The 20,242-nt window shown below is 34.4% G+C and overlaps 2 protein-coding genes across 9 annotated transcripts in view; one reads left to right on the forward strand and one right to left on the reverse strand.

Moving 5' to 3' along the window:
• Nucleotides 1-1,455: 1,455 nt before the first annotated feature.
• On the reverse strand, nt 1,456-4,404 carry LOC121426738. Its single transcript, XM_041623123.1, has 3 exons — nt 4,204-4,404; nt 2,882-3,231; nt 1,456-1,868 (listed from the first exon to the last, which is right to left on the reverse strand). The coding sequence occupies exons 1-3, from the start codon at nt 4,212-4,214 to the stop codon at nt 1,621-1,623; spliced, it is 609 nt and encodes a 202-aa protein (XP_041479057.1). The 5' UTR covers nt 4,215-4,404; the 3' UTR covers nt 1,456-1,620.
• Nucleotides 4,405-9,499: 5,095 nt separating this feature from the next.
• LOC121426747 overlaps nt 9,500-20,242 on the forward strand; it is a 37,507-nt gene continuing 26,764 nt past the window's right edge. For 6 of the 8 annotated variants that reach the window (XM_041623158.1, XM_041623181.1, XM_041623140.1 and 3 more), the window contains exons 1-3: nt 9,501-9,779; nt 18,888-18,992; nt 19,616-20,099. In XM_041623158.1, the coding sequence (XP_041479092.1) occupies nt 9,753-9,779; nt 18,888-18,992; nt 19,616-20,099 (616 nt within the window). In that variant the 5' untranslated portion in view covers nt 9,501-9,752. Of the gene's footprint in view, nt 9,780-18,887; nt 18,993-19,615; nt 20,100-20,242 lie in introns of all 8 variants that reach the window. The other 2 variants (XM_041623134.1, XM_041623166.1) reach the window with 1 other exon arrangement.

Raw genomic sequence — 20,242 nt, forward strand, 5'->3', positions numbered from 1 at the left:
TGTAGGAATTGCTTCATACACGAGCTTTCACAATAAATAATATTATTCTGTTAACTTATACTATCATATTTATACGTGTTTTGTTTTAATCTTGTATCAAAGTTTTGTTTTACTTCAAACGATCATCAATTCTAAAGGAATGAATAAAACAAAATATGGCACCTCAACGTTTATGCGCTGTATAAACTTATGTACACATTCAATGAAATATCAATCATGTACCTGCAATCCCATTCCAAAATTACTCAACCCTCTCTCCCTGACCCCTCGCATTCTAGAATAGAATTGCTAGATGACGGAAAGATTACATATGAACGTCAGGTCAATTTAGTTATGATTTTTCATAGTATATCCGACATTGAAACTTTCATACATGAAGCAACTCCAATGCAAATGGGTTTCAATAATAATAATAATAATAATTCTAAAAAAAGAACACGCAGTTTCCACTGCGTTCATGTTGGTATAGGATGAATAAAGAGGACGGAATTTCTGAACTGATTAACACACAACAGAGCACAGCATATTTCTTCTGTTAAGATGTTGGTTAAAATATTCACTATACACGACGTTCACCCGAATTTATATCAAAATTTGCAATAAATGTTTTCATACAATGGGTCATGAATGATATATCAAACCAAATTAAAAGATTGAGAAAGAGGCACACTATGAACATACATGAGTAAATTAATCCACTGGAGGATAGATATAATTATGTACATTATGAATCCTTATTAAAATCCATTATTTTAACGTTGCCATTAATTGAAATTGCCGTCGCTGTCCAATAGAATTATTTTTTCTTAATCTCCCTCTATCTTCATTTATTTAATAATTAAATTACTTACTTATATATTTCTTTTTATTTATCTATTTTCATTTATGTATTGATTCATTTTTTTTCCAATCTACTTCTTTATTTCTTCATTGGTTTCTTTTTATCTTTTAGTCGTCTCTATATTTCAGCCTTATAGATGAATAACCTTTTTTTTTATTCCTTTGATAAATAGAGTTTTTTTTCGAGTATTTGTTTTCGTTCCAAACGATTCCACCACATTCTTATTGGAATCTACCAGGATTTATTACCTTATACTTCAGACTGAGGGAAATCGGTCAATGATCAAAGTGTTCTTGGCATTTGAACACGATCTACCGTGTCGATATGCTAGTCCCGGAGGAACTCATCGTTACATCATGGAGATGTACTCTATGCATGCTCTTCTGTTAAATTGTGGTGTTTCGCTGAAATTACATTAAAAAAAACTTGAAAATTTTGATTGATGAGTGCTTGAAATAATCATCGCAAAATCTTAGATATGCGCTCAGGCTCGGCTCCTGCATTTAAAAGACAAATTGGCACTGACCGTGCAAGCTTATTTGATAGATAAAACTTTAGCGTATTTGCTACAACTGAGCTGGATAATTGTTGAATATCAATGCCAATAATATCAATTTCTTTGTTTGCTGAACTGCTTGCATCTATCCCTCTATTCGGATGATAAGTTATTCAATTCGCTTTGTATCTAGAAATTTCAAAAGGCCAAAAAATGCATATCGCTCGTCTTTTAGTTAAGGAATGTTTGATAACTCTTCTAACAATGTCCATCTCAAGTTTGATTAATTTGTTACAGATTCTGCTGTTGTAGATTCGAATGCTGTTGAATATTCATCCGTGGTAGCCCACGCCTCACTAGTTTGACTCGTCATTGAATCGGTGGTTGTCATGTCAAATGTTACCATTTCTGCAGTAACCTCTTCATTTGTCGTCATTGTATCCACTGTGGTGGGTATGGTAGTTGTTGTAGATGCTGCTGCCACAGCTGTAGTTGATGTAACGGAGGAATCTGATGAACCAAATTGGAAATCTGTCCAAAATTTAAACAACAAAATGTCATCCATTACCATTTTTTCTAAATGTGTTTAAGCACATAGTGCTACGGTGGCGCCATTTTCTGAGCTATTCATACCAACACTATTAACAGTATTTATCAAGACTGTGGTCGTAAGCATAGTAAGTGCTGTTATTAAATGCAGAAACAACAACAATGTAAAAATTGTAGCTGTGTAGATCCTGCATTAGTCGTTAACTAAGTTGGTTTTCATTAATAAGTTAATTGACATATGTTTGTGTCCTCCCTGTATTCAAAAATACTGTTACTTTTATAAATTATGTTCTACGTTGAACTACTAGTATTGAGATATGGATGATCCCAGAGAAGGCCACTTTGACACCAGATAAAAGAACTGTTTTCATATCTTTAGGGCAATGTTGACTTCTTCGCTTTATCTAACACTCGTGGATCGATAAGCTACTCATTACAAGTCATGAATACTCTCAGCAGAATAAAGGCATGTGCCTTCACATTTGTCCGACACCACTGGACATGTCTAAATCTTCTAAGCAAATACTAGTAGTCAACAGTCGGGAGTGACTGGCATCAAACCTGACAACTTTTGTGGCTTTCTTATTTTGGAAAACATATCAATGTTGAATCATCTTGTTAGAAAAGAGAGAGAGGGGGAAAAAGAAAGAAAGAAAGTCGGAAAGAAAGAAAGAAAGGGAGAGAGGAGAGAGAGAGAAAGATAGAATTAAAAAAAAGAAAGAAAGAAAGAAAGAAAAGAAAGAAATGGAGAGGAGAAAGGGAGGTGATAGAGGAAGTGAAGACTACGGGATACAGGTGACGGTATATGGGTTTAAACAACACATATATACCTAATCAAATTAAGTTCAAATCGCTGAGGCGGCGATTTGTGATACCATCCATTGAAATGGTACGAGATTTTATATCTAAACTTACTTAAAACCTAAGAAGGAATAATGAAATAATGGAATAGAAGGGGAGACAGTTACAATCAAATATCTTGAAATAGATCATACCTGTCACTACCCATAAGACTATTACGGCAACCACGATGATGGTGATGATCAAGATGGTGATGACGCTACCACATACACAGCAAAAGCATCCATCCCCTCCTTTGGTCCTTCTTCGTCTTCTTCTCACTCCTTGCTCTTCCTGTTCCTCCGGATCTATCAACCTGCCACGATCGTCAACAGGATGAACCCGTAGATCGCGACCTGATATCGAAGACGATGGCCGGTAGACTCCACCATCTCTCCTCTCGTTGGTATATTGATGAGATGGAGGGCCGTCGAAGGTGGGGCTCCAAGCCTCTCGCTTGGGAGGGGTGGAGGGTGCCTGCCGCTGACCGCTCCTCGGAAATTCACTGTAAGTAATTAAATAATTCAATGATTGATATAAAGTTTAAACACAAAATGTGCTATGAGCATAAAAAACACCGGTGCTCTCATTTTGATTAAGTGTATGTTTTAAGTTTTACAAGCTTAATAAATATGTGATAATAATGATATTGATAATGAAAACAATAATAATATTTTTCATAAACATTGATGAAGAATAAACAAAAAAGTTTTATGCTTGTTAAGATAAGGAAAATGTCACATTTCATTTTCCTACAGAGTTTAGTATATATCCATACTGGTCCATATTCAATGAGAGGACTGATTGCTACACCAACTCGGTATCTATCTCGTAATTTATTACATAGAATGATGAATATTTAGAATTTGAAATATTCTATACACTTCATGAAATAAGATACAAAAGAAATAGGGAGTATGTAACATCAATTTCTCATTTGCATAGAATCCAACTTTTAGTTCATGTAGTTTTGGTTGAATTAGCCTTTAAATAGAAATACAATCGATTTCATACGACCTTTAAATAGAAATACAATTGATTTCATGAAGTGGCACTCAAATTTCAAATTATATCTTTGATATTTATTAAAATAATAGTTCTTCGAGACGCATAATGCTACATAAATAATCTGTGTAAACAAGGTTTTTAATTTGTTTGAAGGGCTAATGCAACTGCGAGAGCTTCTCAAAAAGGGTATAATTCAATTTCAAAGACAGATATAAATCTATTAAAATATGTTATTGTTATTTATTATTGATAGCAAATTAGACAATTTAATGTTGGAATAGGTGTTCAAAGGTGACGAACATGGACTGAGGAAAACTGTAAATCATTTGCACACAATATCACAACGAAACTAGTTTTGCACTGTCTGAAAATTATTATCAGTGGCATACTGATGCATTGTAATGTCCCTCTTTATTCGAAATATACTTTTCTTCAAAGTAAAGTATCTTGTTACTCGACTACTACTTACCTTTGGTCCATTTTACCACGGGCTAGGGATTTACTTTCCAACTAATATCCTTATGAAATATCCACGTTATTATCCACAACGAGATTGGGCTTGGAGGTATAAGTATCTTCCAATCCTTAAAGCAATGCTTAAAACAAGCTCATAACCTGAACCTGACGAAATGGTGGAAAGTTGGGAGTCTAGATCAGAAGTGATGCGGGTTGGGCGATGGTATTGGTATTGATACAATTGGAATCAACATGTATGGTTTCACTTTACAGGTCGCACCAAGGAGGGCAACGGAGCGTGTTAGCTCTATGCAGTACAAGCAGAAATAAGATGCTATTTATAATACCAGTAGTGATTAGGTGGTATCAAAATAGTGAAGAAATAGAAATGATCCATATGATGGTGTGTGACAAGTGGATGCAATAGCGTAAATACGGGAGTGGGACAAACAAAAGAAAAGGATGGGAAGAGGAGGGAATGACGGAAAGGGAAAATATTAGTGAGTAAACTCAGTAGAGGATGAAAAACATTAAAAATGGAAGTAAAAAGAATATAGAAAGGCATCAATCAGACATTTTCTTACGGTAATCAATATTAAGTCGTAACATGTTTTCTTGATTGTCCCATTGCCCATATAGTATACATCTCCCAATCTTCACTATATGACAAACTTTATTTTTTTAAAGCAGGTCATGTTGCTTTATTTGAAAGTGTGCATGATATCGAAAGACTTTCAATCACCTTTTAAATCTCTCTTTCTAATAAGTCAACGGATACGTCTTTCGCACGAATTCGGGATCCTACTCCCTGCTAAAAGAGGCCGTTCATGCATGGTCGATTTTAATTTGGCAATTATCATTTCATTTTTAAGGTAAGAATTATTAGTAAAGATTTTCTCGCAATGAAAATTACTTCAGTACTTACAAGCCGCTTAGGGGTGTAGTTCTACTTGAGGGGGTGATCGTCTTTTTTTTCTTCTCTCGCTTTTTTTCTTCTCTCGCTTGTAAAACACTGTCTACTTGCCTTTGGTTTAGACTACACTTCGTCTTATAATTTCAATATGTCTAGTGGTCAATTGGTCTAATAAACACCTTTTCTATTGATGGTTCTCCACATTTCGTCTTCTGACGAGTAATTATTGACAGCAGTTGATACCCATCAAAATATCGCTTTTATTTCGCCCTTTGTGCTCGCAAGAATGAAAGTTAAATGAAGGGTCAGATTTCAGCGAGTAAACGAATTCTGAATCTTAGGTAACAAAATACAATATAGTGGCCATGTCAATAATTGTATACACCCAATGTGTTTCTGAAGAATTAAATTGAATTTGATCGATATCTTCCAAATTTTTGACAAACAGAAATAAAAAAAGAAACAGAGAACCAGGCAGAATGAAATGTGCTTTGATCTATATAAGAAATCCTCTTATACTGCTATAGTGGTTCTTTGATTATTGATAAACTGGGACATATGTCTATTTTCCCTTAATCTGCATAAATGCAATAAAAATGCGGCAAATTATTTGATAGTTAGATAGAGAAACGTATAAAAATGTATGCTACAAAATAATGGCAATTGTCAGAGTGCTAAGGTTGATAGGAAAAGAGACAACAGGCAGGTGATACAGAGAACAGAAGAGATTTTTCTATACAGAGTCAATTATTCTGGCAACCATTTTGTGACCGTCACAAAAGTTCTATTGAGACATTTGAGTAGAGGTGTTTACAGAAGCCCCCTAAAATGTAAACAGGGGATTTAAAAATTATTCATATTTAACCTTTATTCGTGACTTAGATTAAGAAAGAATTTTACGATATTTTTCAAATTAATAAAGCTATATGGGAAAGTGAAGAGCAAAGTCTATTTCACATGATCGTGATGGGTAAGCAAAAATTGGGAAAGAAATGTAAGGTGAGTTACTATATGGGCTCACATTTTTCACTTTTGATTCTGTAAACCAATTTGCGAGCAATCAAACACTTTAAAGGGAAAGTTGATCAGCTTGACGATGAGTTTGTTCTAATAAGAGCAGGAAAAATTTTGGTGAAGATTTGACAAAAAATGCGTCTAAGACTCAGTTTTGAATTTTGAAAGTCCTGAATTTATGACGTCATATGCCACATATGTCACGGGTTCCATGCGTCATGTAATAAATTACATTTTCTAGTAGTGGTTTATGACGAATGAAAAAAAAGAAGATTTGTGAAAGAGGGTACAGAATGATGTGTCTCATGATAGAATGCAGTTATGCACGAAAAATCACTTTCAATTGTTTGATAAAATGGTATTTTATCAAATTTAGCTCTAAAGCAAACCTTATAAACCTATGAATTTGTTATTCCTTGACTAATTTTTTGCCAAACTTTCACTCATACGCTTCTGTATTTTTTCTGCTTTGGCTAATGAACGTCCTCTTTCTGTCACGCACTGTGTATAGGTTTACTTCCACGAACACTCTCGTATCTGTCAGGTGTAATTTTCCACTTTCTATGCAGTCAAGCTTTTATTCACCACATTCACACACACACCATATAAATGCTGAAACAGACACATTAACTCATTTTCCCTTTTTTCTCTCATTATTATTAATTTGACATCTTATTCTTAAATAATTGAATAGATGAAATAATTGGTTTAAACCAGAGGCGTCGATCCTGGGGGGGGGGGGGGGCAGGGGGGGCGATCGCCCCACCAATCAAAATATTGGGTGGGCAAACATATCGTTTTGCCCCCCCAATAATTCTGGATTGTGCAAAAATAAAATAAGATTGTAATGTGACAAAGAAATCCCAAAGCGAGATTGAGATACACAACTCGCTCTTTTGTCGAAATCGTGCTCAAAATGTCCGCTTTTCAGATTGGAATATAAAAATTTTCGGCTCGCGCTTCGCGCTCGCATAATTTCTTTAGCAAAAACACATTCTATTTATGATTAAATAGGTGATCAGAATGTCCTGTTTTCAGTTCTAAACCTCAAAAGAACTCCCGCTTCGATTTGCAATACTCGTTTTTTATTTATATTTTGTTCTTTATCAAAAACGTCCATTAAACTGTCAATTTCTTTCAGATCGAAATATCAAACTTTTCACCTCGCGCGTTTCGCGCTCGCATCTGTTGTTTGTTTAGATACCCTTCTTAATCATTGAAAAATGCTTAGAATATCAAGCTTTTGGTCAGAATATTAAGAAATTTCAGTTCGCTCTCGGCATTCGCATTATCTGTGTAGTGAGATATGTAACGTCCACATGAATCACTACAAACAGTCCTAAACAGGTACCTTTTTCCTGTTTTCAGGTGTGTATACTAACAAAATTTTAGCTCGCGCTTCGCGCTCGCATTGTTTTCTATATATAAATATATAGATATATATGTATATATATATATATATATACACATATGTGTATGAGTGTGTGTGGGTGCGCTTATTTTGTGGTCGATCGCCTTTGGAGCTTTGATTCATGATTTTGCCCCCCCAATCTGAAAGATGGATCGACGCCCCTGGTTTAAACTACCAAGCAGCTCGCATAATACACACCCGCATCGTCAGGCATCTTTCCACCCATGCATTGACGCACACACCACACCATAAAAACTTTTAAACCAGAAGGCAACTTTGGTTACAAAATGATTTTAATTCAAAAGAAAATAATAAGGAAAAAGAATAACTTGAAGATATAGTCGGAAGAGAGTATGGGCGTCTGATAATGGGAGAATAGTCAGACAAGTGATAAGAACTACTACACTGTTTATCTGCAAAACGTATCAGGAATTTATTATTTTCTTCTTTGATCATATTTTCCACTGGGACAATAGTCACAATATAAGATAGAAAGCATAGGCTATTGACAATTGTCCTCCTAAAACCGAAGGGCATGTAATCCATAGTAAAATAGCAATAATGAAGTTAATTTAGTCATTTCTGTATTATAGACAATGTGGGAGTAATCATTATCATTTATCATGTCACTATATCTACTGTCAATTTGAAATCATCATATGTAAAATTTTCTATGTATTTTTTTAATAAAAAATGTTCTCATTGTTCGTCAGATCTCGTTAAAATTTGCTTTTATAACAGAAATCTGACCCCATATAAAACACAAAAACCTCTGATCTATGTTCAAACGATTAATTTATCCGAGACCAGAATCCATAAAGTCGTGATCTTTGTTTAACCATCCTGTGCCCCCTTGTCTCATGTTGTTTGACAGCCATCAGTAAGAGCGCCATCTGAACGTATTTGCTTTTTCAAGCAGAACGCATCGAATTCTAAGTATGCCCATTCACTTTGAATCCAATTTAATTGGAAATGAAATAAATAGGACTGTTATGAGTCAATAAAAGGCTTTCTCTTGAACGAAGTAAACTTCTTCTGTTTTATAGGCAGAGCGAGTAAATAATTGTTTCAAATGAAATAATGCAATTTTCATTGAAGATGCCAAAATGCCAACATCGGGTAGTGGTTAATATCCATCTCTCGCTACATTCGGAATTCGTGAGTGGCTAACAGACTTGTAATATACAAGTTATATGATAAGCGTAATTTTGTTCGAGAGAGAGAAGGGGGAATAAAAAGAAGAATAAGGAGAGGAAGAAGAAGAAGAAGAAGAAAGAGAAGAAGAAGAAGAAGAAAGAGAAGAAGAAGAAGAAGAAAGAGAAGAAGAAGAAGAAGAAGAAGAAGAAAGAGAAAGAGAAGAAGAAGAAGAAGAAAGAGAAAGAGAAGAAGAAAAAGAAGAAAAAGAAGAAGAAGAAGGAGGAAGAGGAGACGAAGGGGTGGGGGCAACATTCTTGTTGTCTGTTGAAACTGAATGTTGTGTAAAGAATGCTCGGCGACTATGCTCATTATCATCATTGATGTTAATTTCTTTACACAGTAGACAGGGATTAATGAGAAATTCTTTCATCTTCGGCGTAATTTGTCTTCATGAAAGAGTCGAAGTATTGATTATAATCTCTTCCTGTATGTGATGGCATCCCTGGTATGCAAAGGACAATAACCACCTGTCCATGATATCTTTAAGAAGTTCAGGAATACCGGTTTTTAACCCGGATGACATATTCTCAATGCTTCTGCGATGCGTCATCCCAAATATATCACTTTATTTTAATCATACAAACGCCATGTATACTGACTTGTACACATTATTACCCCATACAGCATGTCGTAACGCGTGGAGCCAGTTTTATTTATCTAGAACCAGTCTGGCGGAACTTTTTGTATAGCCCGATCGAAAGCATAAAAGGTGGTAAATTCCGCCGGAACAATATTATGCATGAACCCAATGCAAACTCCAGTCCATAGTCCATAGAGCTAATTTTCTTGAACGTAATGTCAGGGGGGTCTGTATACGGCGCGGCGTCATGAAAAATAGGTCTACCTGTTTCATTCGGAGGACAGAGACCATAGATCGGAGGGTGTAGGTTGTATTAAGAGATCGCTTCAGTTTTCTTTTTTTGAAATGCGATCGTTTCTGTGTGGGACTACACGAAATAGTGACCATTGATTGATGTGTACTATCACCATTTCAGACATTGTGAAAAAGGAATAAAACAATTACAAAATGAGTGGGTCTCCGGCCCGCAAACCGGTAAGTTCGTATGGTTTTATTGAAAGAAAATCATAAATTCAATTTTGTGTGATTACTGTCTATCAAATGTATTTGCAGGTAGTTCAATTATGTTCATACAGCATTATTACTTATTGAAGAATTGTTTTGATTGCCTGTATGTGCAGTTTTGTTTAAAACAATGGTATAGACCTGCATTATATTGCTCATAAAATTATTCATTTGAACCAAGTGACGAACCCAAAATAGTATTTAGAACTAGAGCATCGAATTACTAATATCGACTATAACCATCCTCAAAATGTGATTATTATTTTTGTTCTACCTTTGCATAATTTTCTTATTTTACTATTAGGGTTGGCCTGTTTTTGTCTCCATGTTTTCTCTATAGCTATAATTTTAATAATTTGCAATATCACCATCGTATTACTGTTATTATTATTGTTTTTGTTGTTATCATTTTCTTCGTTATTATTGTCATAAGTAGTGGTATATATTTATTTTGTTATTATATTCATTATTATTACTATCATCATCTTCGTCGTTATCATCATTATTGTTGCTGTATTCATGTTATTATTATGATTATTTTGTTCATTTTATGCCTGTAATACATGCATTACCATTGATAACCGTTGTATTGATTCATCATTAAACATATTTGCTCTCTCATTATGAAATACTCATATTAATTGCAGTATAATGCAGTTTTGTGTAAAAGAATAGTAGTAGTAGAAGAAGTAGTAGTAGTAGAAGTAGTAGTAGTAGTAGTAGTAGTAGTAGTAGTAGTAGTATTAGTAGTAGTATTAGTAGTGGTAGTAATAGTAGTAGTAGTAGTAGTATAGTAGTAGTAGTGTAGTAGTATTAGTAGTGGTAGTAGTAGTAGTAGTAGTAGTAGTAGTAGTAGTAGTAGTAGTAGTAGTAGTAGTAGTAGTAGCAGTAGCAGTAGCAGTATTCCTGTTTTTTTTTCTCATCTATTTTTTCCTCCTCAAGTGTTAATTATGTTGTAAAAGCAATGTAAAAGCGAACCAAGCATAATGACGTCACTGATGTAATAAAAAAGTATTTTAATTTCAAGGCCACGGAAAACTAGCACACAAAATGAACATGTCTGTGGTATATATTAATCAGTTGTCAATTTCATACAAATGTGTATTTGTCATAAAATCATTGTTCAGAAGCACGGTGCGTATCGCCCTACAATGACACCGAGGTCCCGAGGCTAAATAATATTTGCACGTTCATGCTACCAGGACATATGCAACCAGTTATGAATATGCACCTGCATTCGTAATATTAAATATTTAATTTTTTACTTTATCATAAGCCAATGTAGGAGATTTCAGATTTACTGTAGAATATAAATACCACATTTATGCTAGTATTGATAGACATCGACCTAAATACTAGAGTGATTCAAACATGGATGCTTTTGTAAACCTAGCATGTGATTTTGTTTATAACCACCACTAGTTGTTTCTGACATGCCTTTGGCAAGGTGCACTGTGTGCAACATTCTTGCTAATGCATACAATTGAATATGTTAGTAAATTTCAGTTGCCATTTTTATTTAGTTTTTGCTATGAAAAGGCGGTCATCTCATCCCCATTACCACTCTCCACACTAAATGCCTTTTTAAAACGGCGCCAAAGGGCCCCGTGGCGTCGCGACATACCTTTCATGAAACAGAATCTGTGGTAGATTTAAGATGATAGTTTTTGCATGGTTTGGAAAGGCCGCTCTCTAGAGGGAGAGGCTATGGGTTGTTTTCCTATCAGTGTATACTTTTAAAAAGTGTCTTCTATACGTTCTAAACTGAAATATGTGTGCCGAAATATTACTAGATGGTACTATTGGAGCAACGTGCAAAAGGTGAGAAAAAGTATTGTAACACACATTTACTTCACAAAATTTGACCATATCTAGCATTTTATTGCCAAAATTATTGTCTCATTCCGTTTTATCCATTTCCAGGCAGCATATCCCTATCATTGGCAATCATTTTGCATTGTTTTGCCAATCATAATTGATTAATGCAATGCGATTAAAAAAAAGCAAAACTCCCAAAAGCTCCTAAGAATTTGATCTGTTTGTGGCTATCAACCGAAATCGGGGACCACTACCAAAAAGGTCCCCTCCGATTGTTTATGCATAGTTAGACATTACTTGATTTATCATATTTTTTAATGCAACAAACTTAGAATATCCCCTTTGCCATCATTTTTCAGACAGTCCACATTCCATTATGTTTTTAAATCCATTTCTGTCCAAAAGTGTCAGTGTAACCACCATTAAAAAAATGAGTGAAGAAATTATGCCTCAAAATTTAGAGAAATGTCATTATACTCGTTTACAAACACACCCACAAAAATTGAGGAAAAACAAAACCAACTTTTTAATTAAATGAGACAGTTGTGTTGTCCAGATAGAAAAACCCTTATTCTCCGATTCCCACAATCATGATAATGCACTGAAGTCTGTTGTAGATATTTGCTGAGGCAATTGTTTCTTTAAAGGAACGAAAGCATATTGTATGTCGATTTTTAGATGATATTTTTAGATGGATATAGGACTAATACCATTAACATGATTACTTTAGGATAGTGCTATTATTTGCAATTTGAAATGACAGTTTAATAAAGTTCACAAGGTGAACATTCGTATTGACACCGCCAAAAGAGTTCTGCATTAAGATTGACCAGAGAACCGTTGATCATGTTAATGTATAATCATCCGCCATATGTTACCGCTCTAACCGTGTCATGTATCAATGTTTGGACGAGGTAAATAATCAGTTGGTTGCAATCTAAATTATCACGGATTTTACCACCTTATACTCCATGTACATTTAAAAGATAACGTGCACGTAATATTGGGATTTTATGACAGTCCAGAGGCCTTCAGCCTTTCATAAACAACCTTTGCACTACAATTGATAAATACTAAAATACAGATAAGAAATGGATTGATTCATATAAATAATTTTATTAAGAAACGACATCTTGGATTCATAATGACATACGTCATCATAATAAAATTCATTAATGGAAATTACAATGGCAACAAACAAACTATTATTTCAATCAGTATTAATTTCTGAAGTATAACCCAAAAGTTTTATCATGGTCAAAAGTGGCACGCAAGGTAAAATGAAGGAAATACTATCATTTTAATTTTATTCAAACATATTTTAACGGGATTAAATCTTGATCCTGTGTAATATAAAATCTGAAAAGAAATCTTATATACATAATTATTGTAAAAATAGAACATATATGAATTTTCATATGACTGTAGTATAATATCTAATTAATGAATATAAGCAAAGTTGTTTTAACATAAGAATAAAAAAAAAACATCATGTGGTATACGACAAAAACGGAATTACCCAATAGTTTGGACAAATGTATCCCTATAACATAATTTAATACAGTAAATAGGGGGGGGGGGGACTAACAACAATCTGAGACTGGTATTTTTTATATTCGAAGTTATGCATGAATATTTGGAATGGGTAAATACATTTAATAACTTGATTACAATCTAAATTATCACGGATTTATACTGGATGAATATGTAAAAAACATGTACGTAATATTGGGATCATTTATGACAGACCAGAGTCATTCAGCCTTTAATAATAAACAATCTTTGCACTACAAATGATAAATGGGAAACCATTAGGCACTTTGTTTCAGACAAAACAAAATAGAAATTTTTTTACATGTTTTGATTGACATTTTCAAAATACTATGAAGTAGACCAATTTCGATATAATACCTTGGGATGAAAAGCATATTAATGCGTAATTTGTGAAAAGTGATTATTTTCCATGTTTTATTTCCATGTAACGTTATTATTTATTTGCTCAATGAAAATAATCATATTTTACAAATAAGACATATCTAAAAACTTACAAATTGATTTACAATGAAGTATAATTCTACAATATTCTGACATAGGATATTAATAGTGGTATTCATCCGTATATATTAGGCTTAATGCATCCATGCTCTTCAGATTGATGCTAATAACTATATAGAATTTAAAATTATTAAGGCAGGATAAATATCTAAAGAAATGACACATTGTGGGATAGGTGGCAGAAAGAATCAACGAGACTTAAACTTGTATACGGAGATGTGCATGAGTGCGAAGGGGTGAGTGTGTGTGTGTGTGTGTGTGTGAGGGTGTGCGTGCGAGTGTGGGGTGTGAATTTGAATATACAATTATGTAGGCTTTTCCTTTTTATGTTTGTATTTATGTGCGGAAAGAGCTTAAATGGAGTGAGGGACAGACAGAAAGACAGACAGACAGAAAGAAAGAAAGAACAATGCCACATTTTCATATTTGCACAATACGTCATTTGGAGTAAAGAATGTCTACATGGATATGTAGAAGTATACGAAGAAAAGTTTGTTTACAAAGCTCAAATACGAGTTGATATTTGCTCTGCTTTACGTGAAACAATAATATGTCATGGATTGTGATAGTTAACCAAAGACGTCATCATGCGTTTAAACGATTTTTATTTACTTATTCGTAGAAATTTAGCAGACTTAAATTAATAGAGATTGTTACCATAGAGGTTCTTTGTCAGTGGCGTGTAGCTAGAAAATAAATATAGGACACAGAAAAAGACAGTGCTAAGATTACCCTCTTCCAACACATTGCTTATATCCAGTGGCATGCATTCTTATAAAATTCATCTCTTATCGAAAACTCCCATAATCATTTTTAATGTTTTTGTGCATGGACATTGCCAAGATCACTACAAAAATGCAAAGATGTTTTCATTAAATATGTTTGTTTTTTTTGTAACAGTCTATATCTGTGCTGTCGGGTCAACATTTTCTTGGTGTGGATGCCTATTTTCAATGAAAATGAGACTTTCCACATTCTGTTTTTTTAAAAAGAGCTTCTAAGTTACTTACCTTTACTTTGATTGATGTTCACATCGATGCTGGGTCGTAAAATATTCTTATTTGTCCCTCCAAGAAACACTGTGTCTACTTTAAACCCTGTTTTTCTTTATGTAACTATGATCTATTCTTAATGAATATATGTGATTTGGGTTTGATGGGAAGCTAAAAAGATTCTAAGGCAAAAGGGTCAAAGCATCGAATTCGCGCTTCTCATCGGTTGACAATGAAATTGCGTTTAATTGCAACTCTTTTTTTCTCCAAACGACCCCTTTAAAAAAGGGGATGCCCAAATCACTCTTGCCCAATGTTACGTACCCGGTCAATTCTGATAAACTTATTGATTATCTCTCCCTTTGTACATGTTAAAATGAAAGTCTATGTACATGCAGGCATGGAATGACAGTCTTTGAGCCGATTGCAGAAAGATTTTGATGGGACTAAACATACATGTAATTGCGAAACTCTAATGCAAATTGATTTTAAGACAATCAGAAGCACACGATTGGGATCTATACGTCTAACCAAAATTCTGATTCAACGGGGACCAGAAGTTACATGGAAGAGGTCGGTGAAACTTTAAAGTACATTAAAAGTGCTCGTTTAAGCATGTCTTTAATACCTCGTTCACACTGTCGTGCGATCAACGATTTACCTTTCATAACTGAACGCGAAACTCTTTGAACCTTTCAAAAATGTTGTACGATCAATACGATTGCCGAAACTGCTCTAATATGATCGCTACGATTACTCCTCGATAAACAACCATTGTTTCAATCTTGGCTCAAATCGTGACAGTGGAAACTTGGTATAAATAACCAAAAACCAGTGGTAAAATTACCCGACAAAAATCACCAAAGACTATCAAGTACGGGCAGGACCTATTATAAACGGAAATAGCTCGCGTTGATGGGTCTTCTACCCCCCTCTCCATCGCAAGATATATAAATGCTCATGAAATGTGTATAATAGGACTACAGGTTTTCGTCATAATAGGTGCGTCATAATAGGTGACGTGCATGAAAGCATTAAACACCGCTTTTATCATATAGGAAATGTAAATTTAGATTTTGTTTTTTTTTCATCCGACTGTTTTGATCTATGGGCAAACATTTTGACACACAGCGATGTACCTTAATTCTCTTTTTACGGATGACTTGTCAATATCAAAGATAAATCATTCTCTCCATTGAATATGAAAACTGCTTTTTCAATTTTCGCAAAATCTTGGGTCTGAGCTTTCTGCACATTGTAGGAACCCAATTTGGCTTCTGGTGTTAAGTCTTATGAGAAAAAGGCCGTACGCGCCTCTCCTGAAATTTTCACCAAACACAATAATGCATATTTTCTCAAGATCTTACCCATGCGTGCATCGGACCACTCGATTAGTTTCCTCGGATAGGAGCTTAAGCTATCAGTCCTCTGGTTGCTTGCCTACAAGCATTTATGCTTTCTTAGCAATCAGGTAAAATATCACCATCATTTACTCCAAACTGAACATACACCAAAGCCAGGGGATCTCATGTGTGTACGACGATGTCAGAGAGCAAACTGTATGATTGTAGGGCACTCAAGAACATACAGAAAATCTAGTGCAGAAAACAAAAATCCTCCTTAAAAACTTTCACACATCAATGTTACATGTAAAAGCATGTATATTATTGTATGACGATCACAAAAAAAATCTAAAACCCGAAGGTTAGGTCACGGTTAGGAGCTATTGTGGTATTGCTCATTAATTGGTGCATACTCCTGAAAATCTTGAAATGCTAAAGAGAAATTGTATAATTATTTTAAATGGATATGATTTTTATTGTCACCGATCTGTCACTTTTTTTTCTCGTAAAACCAATATAAAACCTATAAAAAATGGGTTTCCTTTTCCCACGCACCTGGCCATTTTTTCAGCCAAAAGTTAACCGTATATTATTAAGGAATATTTCATGGTCTGTTCAATGTTAACCCGCTGCCTATTCCATGTATTCAGGAACCAAATTGTTTTCTCCAAATCACATATTGGAATTACAGATAGAAGAGAAATAACAAGTACATGTATTAATTCTGGTACTCGTTTCATCATAACTTGGCCAATATGGGAGATACCATGGTGCTTAGCAACCAATTAAAATCAAGGTTACCAGATACAAAATTGAACGGGACCATAATCATGATAAATCCTAAGCAATGAAATAAAACAACTATAGTTAAGCTTTTGGGGTCAATGGCGTTTCCATAATTACCAACCCTAAATAATTCCAATACCTTAAATTAATGTGGTTAGAGGTGGTTCCCATAAGCTTATACATTCCATTGTCACAGGCAAATTCGCACATTAAACACTTCTATAAATGGTCAAACAAACAATATTGTTCAAATACATCTCGCGATTCTTGATAAGCGAATGACTCGCCAAGAAAGAATTCTGTGGTGTTCAATGAGAGACCAATTTACGTCATTATTGTTTGACACAAGGCATGATAATTATTTGATAAGGTATATTGGTGTCGGGCATATACATGTACGTACTCAGATACAGTCATGTTCCCCATGACTTTACAGAATGCAAAAGGGGATTCCCTAATTAAAGACCAACATTTTTTTATTGTAATTTAAGAGCAGGCCTATGACCATAACAACTGAATTCTAAAAGGTCATTATGAATATGAAATAAATTTATGAACCGTTGGAATGGCTATCAAGATTGATAAATTTCACCCTCAGCTCAGCTGTAGCATTTTTTTAGAGATCTAGAAACTTGAATGTTTTCACAGTTATTCGTAAATTTATGCGTACCATAAGCCTATGAAATGCCAAAGAGTTTGCTTTATATTTTTCTCGCCTAAGATTCAAATGTAGACAAGTTCATTTAAAAAACCTCCCATAGAAATCTGTATATTCCTTTCAAATTCGAGAATAATGAAACGGAAGTGTTCCGTCACGGTAAACCAAAAACCTTAAAAAACCTCTAGTCCGATTAAATAACGATTTGGAAAACATACAATGTCGATGGTAAGACATCCCAAATCATTTTTTTTTTAAGATCCTCAAAGAAAAATCCGATAAATTGCAGATACTGTTGATGGGTCCCGATATACCTCTTTTCATGCAACAGATACTGTTTTTTTTTCACTCTCTGGCTATTTTCGGATCGGGATGATCTTTTCGACAAACCTTGATTGACATATAGAATTATTTTCACTTGTATACATGTGGAATGCAAACTGATTCAGAGTTGCATTAATCCTATGGTGTTGATGGTGACAAAAGGAGAAAAACCTGTATGTTTGTGAATAATTAGAGCTGTTTTCACGGTCAGAAAAACTGATTTTTATTTACCTATTTACATCCACATATGCACACATTTTGGTATATCTGTATGTAAGAAACCTACCCATTGTAAGATGAAATAACAGTACAACTACAAAAAAATCCTTGCCCAAAGTGTCGTGTCCGGAATCGAACCCCGGACTTTCATGCGTCGACTTGGGCGTCTAAGACCACTCTCTCATCGCCCTTCCACGCTTACATGCACCTAAACATTTGTACATCCTCACACGCCCAATTTAACTCATACACGTCCACGCACATCACACATCCAAACACACACACCATCTCTACACGCCCAATTTAACTCATACACGCACATCACTAATAAGAAGTAACTTCATCTGCGTACACCAAACAAAAAGAAAGTGTCCTTTAAGAATTAGAATAGCAATTTATTACCAAATAATGTCAAAATACATTGACATGGTAAATTGTCATATATATACTTCATTGGTAAAAGGACTCAACAGAAATAGCGAATACTGCTAGTGGGACGTGGGGCCCCTATCCTACAATATATACATTATTATATAGCATGAAATAATGTTTAAATAATAAGTTTATAAATTAAGTCGGCATGTTATTAAGAATTAACTTTTTAGCCATATTTGTTGTCATTCACTTAATATTCTCTTAAGCTTGTGTTGTATTCTATGAATGCTGTGTATCACATTTAGAGATTTTTTAATTTCATTTAACAACCTGAACATTTTCAATAATTCAATATGCCGAAATACATTTTGAAAATTTTAACGTGTGCTCATGCAGATTAATTGTCCTGTATTTGTTATCTGAAAGTATTTTTCTGATGATCTTGATGACTCATGAAATCATGAGTAAAATTATTCTAATTTTTTTCTTTTATGATGATTCCATGTAGGCCCGACTCTCGAGTAGTGGTGGGCATCATAATGCGGCGTTCGAACCTGAAAGCGATGAATACATGGAGCCTGTAATGATTGACGATCAACAGACTCGAACACAGGTATGTTCGGATTTTTTTTGCCAATATCGATTCTTTGTTTAAAGTTTGATTTATTTAATATGCAAGGATATAAATATCTGTAATAGTTTTATTTTTCTGTAAAACTGAACCTTTCAGCACTATAATCTTTCTAATTTATTGGTCGGATATCACAAAGCTACGGATAAAGAATGCGTCCTCAAATATTTAAGGCTATTCCATGATTGGGAAGTGGTTTTATATATAAAAAAAGAGGAAACAGAACTTGATCGGTTGCTCGATCAAACTAAAATTTCTTCTAGGACTGTTATGGCATACATATTATATATAAATGAATTCTTATAATTATGCTCACTAAAAATAAAATTTTAGCGGTAATAAAGTTATTGCAGAAAATTGTTAATAATTTATTTTATCTATGAACAGTTCGTTATGTTATATTGTATTTTTTTATCTTATACTTATTGTGAAGGCAATTGGAAACCAAAATTCTTTGTTTGCAAGCATTACATGACTAATAAAAGAATCTTGATAATTGGTGATATAAATCTGGAATGCGGGATGGAATGACAAAAAATAAATTCATTAAAATTGCCATATGCTTTTCTTTCACCCCATCTGCTTATCTTAATTTTGCTATTTAGATTAATGGAAGACAAAATGGAGGAAGAGACAATGCTGGTTTTCAGTACGACGAACCCGCTGTTCTTCAGGTTAATAGTGACACAAATGGCTACAAGGGACTGGACAATACACATTTATACCAGGACCTTCAACCTAATGGAAATTCAAACTCTAAAGCCTCCCAAAAGAACGGACACATGCCAAGAAGCAATGCATATGTATACGGTGAACCGGGTGGTGCACATGGCCTAGGAACTGAGACTGGCCAAGAAGTGCATGAGTACGAGTATCCAGTTTTTAACATCAGCGGAAACGTCGGCCAAGAAGACAGTCCGAATGGATTCAATCGGCAAGAATCGTACAAGTACAAGGGACAAACGGAACAGGAGAGAACTAATAATAAGAAAAATGAATCCCACTGCTGTAGGATATTTGCTGTGGTTATTGCCATTTTGATATTACTCATCATAGGAGCAATCATCTATGTCGTCTTTGAGTTCGTAGGTAGGGGGAAAAGCTGATTGATTTTCATTTTCCCATTTTATCAGTGCTGTACATGATTAGGTAGCCTCTTCACACATGCCAAATTCTTGAACTAAATTAGCTTTTATAACATTATGCCTGTAAATTTATGATTGAACATCAAA

This window comes from Lytechinus variegatus, chromosome 1 (assembly GCF_018143015.1).
Source record: "Lytechinus variegatus isolate NC3 chromosome 1, Lvar_3.0, whole genome shotgun sequence".
In the NCBI taxonomy this organism is placed as follows: Eukaryota; Metazoa; Echinodermata; class Echinoidea; order Temnopleuroida; family Toxopneustidae; genus Lytechinus; species Lytechinus variegatus.